Here is a 14,713-nt window from a genome sequence, read left to right on the forward strand (position 1 = left end):
TGTTTCTGTTTTGTTGTAGTTGTTGTTTATTTTGTTCTTTAGATTCCACATATAAGTGAGATCATATGTCCTTCTCTGTCTGACTTATTTCACTTAGCATACCTTGTTATATTAATTTTCTTATTTTTAAATAGTTAATAAAGAAACCAAATAAGGCTTTGAAGTCTTTTATTCTTTTCTCCCATGGTTTCTTCAGCTAATAAAAATGTGTTTTATTTACTACTTTGTGGCAATTCAGCTGGGAAGAGCACATCTATGTAACTACTCCTTCTAATATGCTGTGCCTCTCACCTGGTCCCCTATGAAGTTGCAGTTCAAGTGAAGAAACACTGTTTAGTAGCATGTGCTCAACTCCAGAAGGCAGCATCACCATCTGATGGAAGGAAGGGGGCTCGATGGAATAAAAGGTCTCAACACAATCAGAAAAAGAAGATTTATTAATGTAAATTTAGGGACATCAGCTGCTTCTCTCTTTTCTCTCTCATGTGATATTTCGAAACACTCCATAAAATTTTCAAGAACCTAACATACACAATCAAATCCATATGTTACTTTAGATGCATGCAACTTTGCCCGTTGTTTCCATAAAGCAAGGGTCTGCAAACTATGGCTCGTGGGTGCTACCTATTTTATAATATAAAGTTTTATTGGAACACGACTATGGCCATTTATTTATTCATTGGCTATGACGCTTCCATACCACGTGGTAGAATTGAGTAGTTGAGATGGAGACTGCGAGGCCCACGAAGCCATAAATAGTTACTATCTGTTTTTTTATAGAAAAGTTAGGCAGCCAATAGTTGCAATAAAGACTAAAACCTTATTTTTTGGTGAGAAACTTAAAAAACAAACAAACGAAAACCTCGCATCAGAAATGGAAAACTTAGTGAAGCATATTTTATTTCCAGCTTGAAAATAATTCTTAATTGCTTTAAGAAACATCAACCTCTTCCCTATGAGTTTTGACAATTGGGATAAGCTCTACACATACTAAGTAATACAAAGAGCATTATCTTATTGGTTGAAAATGTCAAAACAATCCATATTTTCTTTGGGAAAATTAGCAGACTTTCAAGTATGACTGTTAAGAATTGGGAGAAAATAGCCTAAGCTTTAGGATTATAAAGAATCTAATAAGTTAGAGCCATTTTCTAACATATTATCTGTCATCATTTAAAGTCCATCTTTGCCAATTGTTTATTGCAACAACCACACAATGAACAATTGCTATCATGTTGCTAAGTTTAGTCCAGTGGCAGTTGTTTAAAGTTCTGAAGTGTTCCTTTAAAGTTATGATCTAAGTGAATTGAGCAAGAAGGGAAAGTTTACTTCTTTAGCCTTTTTGTTTATGAGCCAGCTCCTACTCATGCTAATGATTTCTTCCATTTTCCTATGGAAATTTTGTAGAGAATCTAAATCTCTACATAAAGTGGTTTACTTTAGCTTGGAGCCATCAGTGAGCATTGTCCATTACCGGTGGCTAGGAATCACATAGTTGATCAGGGACTGTGCAGTCTGGATCCAGTGGAAACCTGTGCAAGGTCTTCACTAAGAAGGAACGATGGTTGTTTGTCCCTGATATTGGAACCTATTATACACTTGGCCAAAATGATGCCCAAATACGACCCAAGATTTTTACCTAAGACTTTTGCTCAGTATCCGTTTGTCTGCTAGTGGTCATGTGGAAGAATAAGCTTCTCCTGAGTGGAACCATCAAGATACCTCCTGTGTAGGTACAGGGGGAAAATTCATACTTGTTTTGCAACCTACGATATTGTTAGAAAGATGGACATAATTTCAATTACAGTACTGCATGTCTTTATAAATTTTAAGTGCTATAAAAATGCAAGTCCCAATGATATCAAGCATAGTGACAATTTTTCAAATTCTAAAACTGCTTGAGCAATCCTTTGGTTAAAAAGTGACCAGGAAATCTCTATTCTTTAGGACTTTAGCTTATGGTGCAAATCTTCCTGGGTCTTTCCATGTTCCTCTTGAGATTCTCTATCTCATTATGAAGTTGTCTGCTTTCTTTTTGGAATCCTTCATTTAGTAACCGAGACTGTTCCTAAAAAGGGACAAATGGAGAGTGAGTAAGTATAGCAGTAAGGAAACCTGTAACTTCTATCTAATTTCCACATCCATAGATTTTCTAGTATTAAATTTCTTCTCAAAATTTTCTCTACCATTAATTTTCCTTATACTTTCTCATGGGCATCCTAGCTCAGTGATTACTTTTCCTGATTACTTTTATTCTTCCTTTAGCCAAGAAATATTTTTGGCTTAAACATCTTTATGATGGAATGAACCTAAACTACAAATCTTGATCTTTTTCCCCCATTAATTCTATACCGCTTTTGTGGGCAATCTTAATCTTATGCTTGTTTTCAAATTTTATCTGTGCAGTTTTTTGTACACACACACACACACACAAAGACCTTTTATATACATTTATACACACACATAACAAACAGAAAGAATTCTCAAAATCAGATGAAGTGTCTGAATCTTAGATCAGGAAATTTGATTTAAGCTCTATAGCTTGGTGGCAGGCATAGCAGAATATAGGTTAGAGAATCAGGGCCCCAGGCTGTCCATACTGGATTTCTGCACATAATTCCAACCTCAGCATGAACTGAGAGTAGAGCATAGAAAACAGGCAGGAGTGTGACAGAGATATAAGAGTTGAGGAATCTTTCTGCTCATAAAGTTTCTCCTAGAGCTAAAGTCATACAAGGCGTGAGAGAAAAAACAATCATTGTGGATTCCTCTAAGGGTCAAGGGCAGTTGAGATATCTTATCAAGCTGTGTAACCCTATAAAAGCTATTTAATCTTTTATGAACCACTGTTTCTTCTCCTAAGTAGTGGGGACGTAACCAGTTCTTGCTTTATATGATAGTAAGCAAGAGATACAGATAAAACATATAATGCCTAGGATAATAGCTATTGTTGATTAAAGGATATACTGATAAAGGACTGGATATAAATGCAAATAAGATCTTTTAATAGCCAGACATAGGCAGGAGCCAGTTCAGACAGGCAGACAGGAGTTAAAAAGTACAAGAGGGCAAGCAAGGTCCTTATGTGCTTCAAGTTTTTAATGCCACAGGAAGAGATCAGGGAGCGTGAAGAGAAAACAGGAAAAGAGAAACCTCAAGGTGATGCAATTAAGTACCTGAAGTTTAAGAGCGAGAGTCCTCTCCTGCTCTGCTAATAACTGGGCTCTCTCTACCTGCATCTTCTCAGTCAATTGTTTCACATGTTCCTCATGACTCTTTTCTTTCTGTTCCATCATCTGCTGATTCTTTATTTGCATTTCCTCCAACATTTTCATTGTAGCCTGTGCAGATTCAGCTTTCACACGTTGTACTGTCAGGAGGAAAGGAAGAAAAATTTATGAGGGTGACCACGTTGCTTCTTTTTTCTTTGTACACTTATCTGTCATTATTGCTGCTGACTGCATGTGCCCTACAAAGAAATGACTTCAGCCAGCAAGAATTATCTTTGCTTATCTTGCTCTGGTTTAAGAATCCCCGGTTCCACAGTGGCCGGGACATGGAAGCACCTGAAGTGTCCTACGATAGATGATTGGCTAAAGAAGCCGTGGCAAATATATACGATGGAATATTACTCAGCCATAAGAAGAGATAAAATACGACCATTTGTAACAACATGGATGGACCTCGAGATAATCATGCTAAGTGAAATAAGCCAGACAGAAAAGGTTGAAAATCACATGATATCACTTTTATGTGGGATATAAACCTAAAAGCAACAAATGAACAGAACGAACAGAGACTCGGGGACATGGACAATGGACTATTGGTTACCAGAGGGTAAGGCGTAGGGGAGGAGGGGAGAAGTGAAGTGGGTAAAGGAGATCAAATATACGGTAGCTGAAGGAAAATGGACTCTGGGTGGTAATCACACAATAGAATAATAAATAGATGTCATATTAGAATGTACACTTGAAAATTATATAATTATATTAACCAATGTTACTCCAATAAACTTAATTTTAAAATAAAGAAATAAAAAATTGATTCTTGCGGGGTGGGGGGAAAAGAATCCCATGTTCACCCAGACAAATTAGTTAAACTTTTAAGGGCATGGCTATCTAGTCTCTTAACTTGCTCATCACCTTCAATTTCCTTTTCCTTTTCTGTGAGACTCTGGTCTGTCTGTAGAATTGCATCACTTACAGACTCCTTGGACATCAAATATGTCTGAAGAACTTCATCAGCCTAGGACCCAGAGAAAACGCAGTTAGTAATAGGAAATGGCTGTACATGCTTATTTCTATGTGCCCACCATCTTCTCCTCTAGGAATTGTTCCTGTTGGCCCTGGTGTGTCTGGTGTTCCAGATTCCCTGTCATGGGGTGGGGACATGCTCCAAGCTCGCCAACCATGGCACCCTACGAAGCAGAATCCTTTATAAGAGATCGGTATGCTATAGATAGAGAGTCTCTGTTCTTTTAGACCGAGAGCCCTAATTTCGAAGCTGTCGGTGCTGTGGCTTCATATGGTTAAGCTTGCTGGATATTAAGGCCATTGTGGAGAAAGCAGATGCAAAGAAGGGTGGAGGGAGAATGGGAGGGACAGAGGTGTGGGGTTGAAGGGAACAACAGACAGAGAGACAGATGCTGATATTCTTTAACATCTTGGATCCAGTTATACTTATAGCCACTTTGAAGTCTAAACTGATGAATTGTTATTTTTGTTTAAGTGAGCATCATTGTGTTTCTGTCCCTTGCAACATAAAAATCTAGGTACAATAGATTACTATAACGACCTGATGATTAAATTTTACGATTCACTTTAGAATTCAATTGTTAATTCTTTACACTCTCTTAGATGAGGACATAGGCTATACATATCCAGTATAACTGATTCCCTATCTATTGAATGAAAGCATGTTTATTGAATGAAAGAATCAATGGTCTCCATCCTGTAATTGCACATCTGTGTGCAATTACACTTGGTCACATTGGTGTTTCAAGGGCAAATGCCAGCAGAGAAATATTAGTTACCTGTATTCCCTTCCTAGGTTCCTGAAGGTACTTTGTCTTCAGCTCTTTTGTCTTTTCAATGAAAAGACGATACCCTCCTGGTTTGGAATAAATCCCCTGCTTTATTTCTTCTTCTAGAGGATCGAAGAGTTCCTTAAGTAAAGCCAAGCAACGATCTGATGATGCTTTCATATTCTGTTCACAAAAGTCATCTCGCTTCTTTTCTAGCTGTGCCTTGAATATGAAATGGGAAGTGAAAAGAATAGAAAGGAGTTAGCTTGACCTCAGAAGTTTTGGAAAGGCTTCTCAGAAACTAAAGTCTGTGACCCCTAGAACAACTTACAGGCACCTCAGCAGGACCATATTTTTCCTCCTGATCCCGACGTTCCACTGAAATCCTTTTTTTCTTGGAGGTGAAGTTCAGAGCAGAGATTGCTAGTTTTATGCTAGTGTTTATGTTACCCATTTGCTTGTCATGGTGGACAATGGCCTTTTGCACTGCGGCCACATTCTCAACCTGGGCCAAGGCCAGGATTGCATTCTCTGTGCAGGGTAGATCCCCACCGATGATGGCATCGCCATAGGTCAGCACTAAGTTCTCTAGACCCACAAATACAGCTTTAGAAATAAGCTTTTGCTTTTCAAAGTGGACAAGTGCTTGCATGTGGAATGAATGTGTCTCAACATAAGCCTGCTCGGGATAACTAAGCCTACACATTTCTTTACTTTTGGCTAAAATATCAAATCAATCTGTTGACAGTGAGCATTTAATTTGATTAGAGGCTCCGATTGTTATTTATATGCATTTAATTAAATTATGAGAAAAATTATTAGTTTATTCACGAAATAAAATGAGTTATAGTATAATTGGTTCTTATAATAATAATAGATAGTGGTTTTCACCATTTTAAAGTCTAGTAAGAATTATTTTTTTCATAATAAATGTTTATTTCATTTTCTAGTAGTACTTTGCGCTCAGATACTTTAATCTATATAAACATGAGGAAAAAATTACCGCTAATTTTTTTTGATATAAATGGTCTACATCTTTGAAGGAATTCTTCATGAAGATTTTGATGGCCTCTTTCTCACTGGCCTCGTGCAGTTCCAGAAGCTCCTGGAGGGTGTCAGTGGGCAGCTGCAGCTTCTCACCCATCTGGTGGTCATAGTGGTCAATGGCCTTTTGCACTGCAGCCGAGTTCTCAATCTCGGCCAAGGTCAGGACTGCGTTCTCCATGCAAGGCAGATCACCATCGCTGATAGCATTGACATAGGTCAGTACCAAGCTCTCGAGTCCTACAAATAGAAAAGAAAGGATTTTTGTGTGTGCGTGGATAGGGTGAGGAAACATTCTATTCTGTGTAGTTCTGATGATATCTATTATTACTTTTTTGCCTCTCACAATATCAGTGTTCTCAGCAACTCCTGAAAGCTTGCTAGCTAGCATTGCAGACTCTCAGCCTTCGCTTCAACTGAATGAAACCTTCCTCTTGGCAAGATTTTGGGTGATATGAATACGTATCATAGGGTGAGAACCTCTGTTCTAGATACCGTAAGCCTGTGTTTGTAAATGTACTTTACCCACAAGCACCATTAGGATCAAAACTGTACCTCTCTCATTTATGTCTCTATTATCAGTTCTGGTCCATGGTAAGCATTTGATCAGTATTTGTGGGACAATTAAACAGGAGTCCTCCTTTTTTTTTTTTTTTTTTTTTATTCTAGCAGAGTACTGTTCAAGAGAATTTTCTGTAATGATGGAAGTGTGCTGTAAGTGCTATTCAGTGTGGTGGCCACTAGCCACATGTAGGTTATGAGCCCTTGAAATATAGCTGTATCATTGGAATTTTTCATTTTCTTAATTTTAATTAATTAATCTACTTTTAAATTTAGATAGTCACACTTGTCTAATAGCTACCATATGGGACAGTGCAGCTCTAGTTCACTGGGGAAATTTTAAGCAATAAAATTTCCTATCTTTTCTCACCCAAGAGATCTAACTAATAATATCTATTAGAAATGTTGGTGCCATCTAGAATTTACCACAAAAACAGTGGTAGATTTGCATTTTTCAAAGCTGAAACTAGATGGATGTTATTCCATCTTCCTTTAGTCTTAACAGTGAGAGTAAAGGCTGGGAAAAGGACTCACGTGGTCCATTGACCTCGATGCCTCCTGAAAGAGTTTTAGTTTTGGCATTGTTAAAGATGTAGGAACAGAAGGCTGTAGTTTGTTCATTGAATTCGGGGTCCAGCTCATTATCATTCAGTGTCTCAAGCTGGCCTAGCTTCTTCCGGTGAGTCGGCCGGTCGAAGATAAAGCATTTCTTCTGTGGGAAGAACTTCCGGATACATAATCGAGGCAGATTAAAATTTTTATCTTTTTGACTGGTACCTGGAGGAAGATAAAAAAGGAATTTGCTTAATATAGGGTCTTGGAGACTTTTTCTGTAAAGGGCAAAATGGTAAGTATATTAGGCTTTGCAGGCCTAATTGGTTAATTACGGCATCACAAGCCCTAAACAGGTAGATAAAATCAATCTGATCACAGCACAGGGAAAGGTGAAAGAAAAAGAAACTTATTTTTTAGAAGAGGGGAGGAGATTATTTAAAATTGGACCTATTAATTCAGATGTTAAACAAGCATTAATTCTCAGTATTAGCCAGCTCAGAAGAAATAGAAAACCATAAATACAATAAAACTGTAATAGAAAAATTAAAAATGATAGTTTCTTGTGTTTTGTCACTCCTGATAATCAGTTCTAAGCCCCTTTACCTTGCTTAAGTTTGAGTGAATTCTCCAGGTACTCATCTGCTGAGATGGTTTGTCCATCTACTTCCAACTCTAGGGAAAAATCCCTCAATGTCCACACAAAGTCTGGAAAGAAACTCACGAAGTCAGCTGAATCCTCATCCTTACTTGCATTCGGTGAGGATTTTGCCCTAATTCGATCTGTCAGCTCTGTCACATAACTGAGAAGCAAACTAAGGAAAACTGAAGTAAAAGCACAGTGTTCTCAATGCCATATTAGTCTCACATATTCAAAACCTTTGTTCTTCCTTTGTTCCTAACTCATGTCAATTATTTAGGAAGTGCTTGAGATCTTTCCCTTGACTTTATTTTTTTTAATGTTTTTTTTGTGTTTATTTTTTATGTTTTTTCTCTTTTGTCCTTTATTCAATTAGGATTCATATGCGGGCAGCTGGTTTTCTCATATAGGTCTCCCCTCTGACTTTGACGCTGTTCTGGACCACAGAAAGGATACTGCAGTTGGTCCATTGCCTGCTGGTTGATGGTCCCCATGCTGTTGTACACAAAGGTGCTGCTCAGGAGTACTGACAGGGCAAAGATCCAGGAGTCATTCTGGTTGTCACCCTGAAAATCAGAACACATTTGGGCCAGGATTATGTTTGATTTTCGTGGCGCTTTTCAGATCAGTAGTAGTAAAAGGATGTTCATTTAATTATAGGCTTTTCTTCCCCCATAGATTAATGACCTATAAAAGGAAACCATTTTGAAATGATAGTGATTGTTAGTAGGGCTTGGACTTGGATAGTTTTCTAATTAGTGTTTTTGGTGTACACTGGTTTTTCACTAGGTCCTCTCATGATTATTAGCAAATAAATGCAAAACAAAAAGTCAAGATTGGTGGGTGTTCTAAGGCCCTGAATATAATTTTAATTTAAAGTTTATTCTATGTTTTTACACAAAATTCATCTCTGTAATATTTAATTGTAACTATTTTGTTGAGCAATTATTATGTACTTAACATTTTTCCATTACTTACTAAATATTCAAAACAATACTATGAAGCAAATATAAATTGCTTACATTTGTTTTACGGATCAGAAAGCTGAGGTTAAAAGAGGTCAAATAATTTGCTAAGGCCACTCTGTTAGTGACAGTTTAAATTTAAACACAGCAGTATAGGACTTCTGAACCTAAAGACTTAACTAAAGTTCTCTCCAGGATAAGACTCATGACATCGATTTTATTTGTACTACCTTGGTGCATCTCGGTTAACTAGCTTAGCTTACAGCCTGTTATTAATAATTAAAACACTATTTACTGGCCATTATGTTACTCTTCGAGGATTCTGACTTACAAATAGTTTCCTGACCCCTGATTGCTAACTTGATCTCATGGCACATAAGCAGAAATGAAAAGACAAATTATGATTAAATGTGAGATCTTATTTGAAGAAAAATTAAAGTATGTAGAGAATATTCAGAAATCAGGGGCTTGTCCCAAAACAGAATTCTCAATACTTACCTTCTCCACATCCCCCAGGCCTTCGGTGTCAAGCAGAACTAGGGTGTGGTCTGGCTTCTGGGGATGAGGCACACACCACATCCAGATTCCTTTGGTGTGAGACTGCACTGTGGACCCCAAAGAGAAGCCTGCAAGGGAGAGTAGAGGTAAGAGAGAGCGGAGTTCTAATAGCAGGTAGGTCTGGTAATTGAGAAAAAAGTATAATCAAGGTTTGGAGAGAGAAACAAAACCACAACCAGTATTAATCTTACTGACAGAGAACAGGGAAATTAGAAGATCCAACATATGAAAAAATCCAATAACGTTTCATAATAAAACAGCGAGCAGACTAGAAATAAAAGGAAACTAACTCAACATAATGAAGGCCATCTATGAAAAACCTTCAGCCAACATCATACTCAATGGTCAAAGACAGAAAGCTTTCCTTATATAAAAATTAACCAAATTAGGTCTAAAACTATAAAACTCCTAGAAGAAAATGAAGGGGGGAAATTTTCATGATGTTGTATTTGACAGTAATTTCTTGGACTTGACACCAAAAGCATAAACAATAGGAGAAAAAAATAGATAAGTTGGACTTCATCAAAATTAAACTTTGTGTATCAAAGACACTATCAACAGAGTAACAGGTAACCCACTGAACTAAAGAAAATATTTGCTAGTCATGAATCCGATAGAGGATTGCTATCCAGAATATATAAAGAAGTTCTACAATGCAACCCTATAAAACAAACAACTCAATTCAAAAATGAGCAAAGGACTCAAATAGGCATTTTTTCCCAAAGAAAATATATATCAATGCCCAATAAACACATGAAAGGATGCTCAACATCACTAGTAATTAGGAATACTACTTCGAACCCATTAGAGAGGCCACTATCAAAGAAACAAAATAACAAGTGTTGGCAAAGATGTAGAACAATTAGAACACTTGTGCATTTCTGGTGGGAATGTAAAATGGTATAGTTGCTGTGGAAAAAGATACGGTGATTGCCTTAAAAAATTAAACATAGAATTCTGGAAAAGAAACAGTTTATGCCTTTAAAAGGGGAAAGGAAAACGAAGTGGGAAGAGAGATTGAGTTGACTCTTTCATATTAGAATGAAAATGAAAGCATAACCATGTACTGAAAGTTAGCTTTCTAGATTCCTCCTGATCTCCAGCTCTCTCTTTGCAACACCATACTCAGTGCTGGGAGTGTGTGTGGACAGAATGGACTTAGCAGAGCTTTGCTGGTGCCCCTCACCTTTTTTCTTTCCAGCCAACTTATTCATCAGGTAGGATTTGCCTGTGCGGTAGAGACCCACAATAGCCACCACGACAAGAGGCTGCGTAGTGGCTGACAGGATCCTCAGAGCTTCCGGATTAGCCACCAGTCGATTTTGAGTGTTCTCAATGAGGCACACTGGGCCTGGCATCTGGGTCTCTGAGTCCATGTCCACACTGTCACCTTATCTGCAAGGAGGAGATGGGATGAAGTAGAATTTCCAGACTAAGTAGATCAAGAACTTCCACCAGGTTATTTTGCATTCTGAAGACAGGGTCATAAATTTGTTCTACATGGCCAGAAGTTTCGTGTCATCAGTGAGATAGATGAGGGGAAGATCTGTATCACTTTGGAAAGTTGAAGAAATATAATTGAAGTAGTGCATTGGAAAACTATATTGATAAGACAGTGGCTTATCAATATTTAACCACCTTCATAAACAAAATCTTTTATTTAATTGAACATGGATAACTTTCTTTTTGAATTCTCGTTAAAAATTTTACACTAGACATGAAATGGAAAATAGAATAGAGTTGAGAATATTTTACATTCTGGATCTATGTATGACATTCAATATCAGTTCATTTGTTCATTAATTTTTTCTATGAGTAAGTGCTTTCATGAATAAATGTTTTATCATTTGATGTATGTCCTTGGGACAATTCCCAAAGATTTTAAGTGTGTTTGTTTTTCCCCCTAGTTATACTTATTTTACTGGAATGAAGGTCCATAGAATTCTCTATACCACCACTGCAGAAGTGGAACCAATACAACTTCCTTTCTCAAATTTTATAAAAATATACGACCATGTGAAACACATGGCTAGTGACCCTTCCAATACCTTGGTACAGGCTTGTATAAGCAAGGGCTTCTGATACCTAAATTTTATTAGCTTCATAATAAACTATCCTCCAACTCAGTGAGCGTGTGACTGCACAATTGCAAATTCTGAACGTTGCTAAAAATCATGTTTGTGTATACATGTGCGTATGTGTAAGGAAACAAAAGACTATGAAATATGAATTCAGAGATCAGGAGAGCTAGAGAGAAGGTTGTTCAAGAGAAATATTTTTCTAGCCATACACTTCTAGGTTTTCTTTTTGTTTGTTCTTTGTTTGTTTGTTTTGTTCTGTTTTTTGTTTGTTTGCTTTTTTCATTTGGTAGAGGAGAAAGAGAAGCAGGAAGAGGAAAGGGAGCAGAAGAAAGATGATGAGGGGAAGGGATGGAGGAACTGAAAGGAAAGAGAGAACTGTCAGACAAATAGGCAATGAATGAAGCTCATGCCAAGCCAAAGAATTCAGGGGTGGAGTTTCCAGAGGCAAGAACAAAACTGCTCGACAGCACAGAGAAGTCAAAGTAAATAAAAATGTCCGTTTTAGTGGTACACCACAGTAGATTCTTTAAAGAGGAAGCTTCTTAGTAAAGTGGTGGGGCCAAATTCTACTTGCGAGGGGTAAAAAAAGGAATTTGGCACTAAGAAATTTAATCTAGTGACTCTGGGATATTTCTTTTTTTGTTTTTAACCCATTTCCCATTTTCCCTGGGAATACTTGCTGGTGGAGCTTGCAGCTGCAGCATTTATCCTGAAATAACTCGTGGATTACAGTCCTAACCTTACGCCTGAAGTTTGCCACAAAATATTTCACTTTTATTATTATTTTTTTCATTGTCCTAGTATATCGATAGTCTTTGGAAACAAATAACATCATTCTACTTACAGCGTTCTGATTTTAGTAGTGGTATTTCCATTGACAAAATATAGTAATTCCTGATGGCTGAAAATGTCAAATCCTAGAAAACGTAGCATTCCTACGTGTGACAGCATTCTCAAACAGTTGTTAGACAAAGATTCATTTGATGAATCTGATTTATGTATACATTTCTGTTACATTAGGATTAGAGACACGTTCTGCTAGAAATAACTCCAAGAACAGTTTTTGCATTATATTTTCACATTGAAAAGCAGTCAGATTTGCTTCAGGCTCAAAGAATGTGTTTATGTAAAATTAAATTAACGCTGGCAATGAGCTACACTTTTTTTCCTTAACTGAAAATGGGTTAATTTAATTTTTTTTTTATTTTTACTTTTCAATTATAGTTGACATTCAATATTATATTACTTTCAGATGAACAGCATAGTGATTAGTCATTTAAAGAATTTAGGAAGTGATCTCCCCGATAGGTCTAGTACCTACATGGCACTATATATAGTTGTTACAATATTATTGACTGTATTCCCTACGCTGTACTTTATATTCCCCTGACTGTTTTGTAACTGTTAAATTACACTTATTAATTCCTTCACCTTTTTCATCCAGCTCTCAACCCCCCTTCCACATGGCACTCAGAACCTAGGCTATTTCTGAATGAAGACATCCACTTTGAAACAAAGTTCCTAGGTATTATTATTTAAAAGTATGATGTTTTCATGAATCTTCATGTTTCACTGTGGGTTTTGGTTTTTCATTTCCTTTTCTTTAACAGTGTCAGGCAGCTATTTACACTGCAACCCAATTTCGCGAAAAGAACATATTTGTAGCCTTTTCAGTTTCTTAGCTGCAGTAAGGTCAGTATTGAAAAAGTTCCAAAGATAATGGTAATTTCACTGTTTCCCAGTCAACACAGACAAAGTCAGCAAAGAGAAAGTCCTAATACATTTCCAATTTAGTTTAGCCCCATGTCTGCTGGTGCCTAATTTCATACAAGTACAGTATTAACCATTAGGAATGCGCTGCCACCTGATAATGCCAGGAGTTCTTTTTGAATTCTCATTAAAATGTCCCACATTAGGCTCAGCTTCAACCTATCTTCTTGCTGATCATTTTTAGAAAACTAACTGACTTCCAAACTCCCTTGTAAATCTTCCCACCCCTGTTCCAACCTTATCCTGTGCTCCATTTCTCAGAGTACAGGTCCGTTAGACCTGGAGGAAAAGCTGCTTTGATGAGAAAATCGAGTTCTTACCTGGTTTTCCTCCTCAGTTTAGGTTGGAGTGGTTTCCGTTACTTCTCTGTCTCTCACTGGATGGCTAGACTTTTACCTGTCCAATGTAATGGGGCCTTCCAGATTTTTAAAGAAGATTCTTTATAGAAGTACAACCACCAATATATCAGATTTAGAGTAATGTGAAACTGAAAGCACTGAGCACAAAGCAATGACTCAACAACCATAAATAGAATTTCTGGAAGCTGCAAAAGTAGGAGGGTACATGGATTTGACACGATTTCTCAACCAGGTTAGTTTGACAAAGGTTCTGCTCCTGGTAGATATGGCCAACAAGATGGAGCTCTTCCTTCCCTCATCTTCCAAGCAGGGAAAAAGGTATCTCACTGGGAGGGGCAGGCTACCAGTATTTCTCACCCCCACCAAAATGAAGTTGCAGAGACTAAATTCTTGGTTAGTGTGAATGGAGGCTGGGGGCTCCCAACTGCCCACCAGCCCCATTCATAAAGTGAAGGCTCTAGCTCAGGTATGGCAGGCTGAGATCACCAGGCCTGATTTGATGACCCTTATTTGGCCTCATTTGTAGTTTCCAAGCTGAGAGAGGCAAGTGAAGAGGACTAGAGACAACCAGTCTTGCCCAGTAGAGAGGACAGTCGTTCACAGTCTTTTGTCCAGGAAGACTGGCAGTCCATAAACACAGAGACCTGTGAGGCTCTCCCCAAAAGAAATGACTTAATTTGAAACAGAACGTGGGCCAAATTCAAGCCTAAAGACTTAAAGAAACTTTATTGTTAGCAGATTGACTTTATGAGAAATATTAAAAGGAGTTTTTCAGGCAGGAAGAAAGTGACCCCAGATGGTAATATAAATCCACCTAGAAAAATGAAGAGTACCATAAAGAGAACTATATAATAATAAAAGACAATAGGAATGCATATTTCTTTTTCTTAACTGATATAAAAAGCAATTGTACACGACGACATTTATATAATTGTATCACAGGACCTATAACATCTATAAATGTAACATATTTAATAATGATAGCACAAAGGAGGTATGTGGGTATACAAAGGAGGTAGTTTATTAGAATAAAGATATTAACCTTAACCCCTAAGAATAAAGAGAACTAGAAATTGTAAATAAAAAAGTTAATATAACAAGCTCTATAAGTTTATTCTTTCTCCTTCAGCTTCTTTAAAAGAATGAAATTATATAAATTA

General features: G+C 37.2%; 1 protein-coding gene across 1 annotated transcript; it reads right to left on the reverse strand.

Annotated features, from left to right (window-relative positions):
* Window positions 1-416: 416 nt before the first annotated feature.
* LOC107512699 (guanylate-binding protein 1) lies at window positions 417-13,694 on the reverse strand. The gene is given in 12 exon segments (XM_016148504.2): window positions 417-1,984; window positions 1,987-2,068; window positions 3,177-3,370; window positions 4,143-4,245; window positions 5,033-5,245; window positions 6,027-6,307; window positions 7,163-7,405; window positions 7,787-7,983; window positions 8,277-8,386; window positions 9,284-9,411; window positions 10,530-10,738; window positions 13,515-13,694. Coding segments are annotated over 11 exon segments (1,782 nt in total). The 5' UTR covers window positions 10,720-10,738; window positions 13,515-13,694; the 3' UTR covers window positions 417-1,943.
* Window positions 13,695-14,713: the final 1,019 nt, after the last annotated feature.

The sequence above is a fragment of the Rousettus aegyptiacus genome, unplaced genomic scaffold (genome assembly GCF_014176215.1).
Source record: "Rousettus aegyptiacus isolate mRouAeg1 unplaced genomic scaffold, mRouAeg1.p scaffold_m13_p_1, whole genome shotgun sequence".
In the NCBI taxonomy this organism is placed as follows: Eukaryota; Metazoa; Chordata; class Mammalia; order Chiroptera; family Pteropodidae; genus Rousettus; species Rousettus aegyptiacus.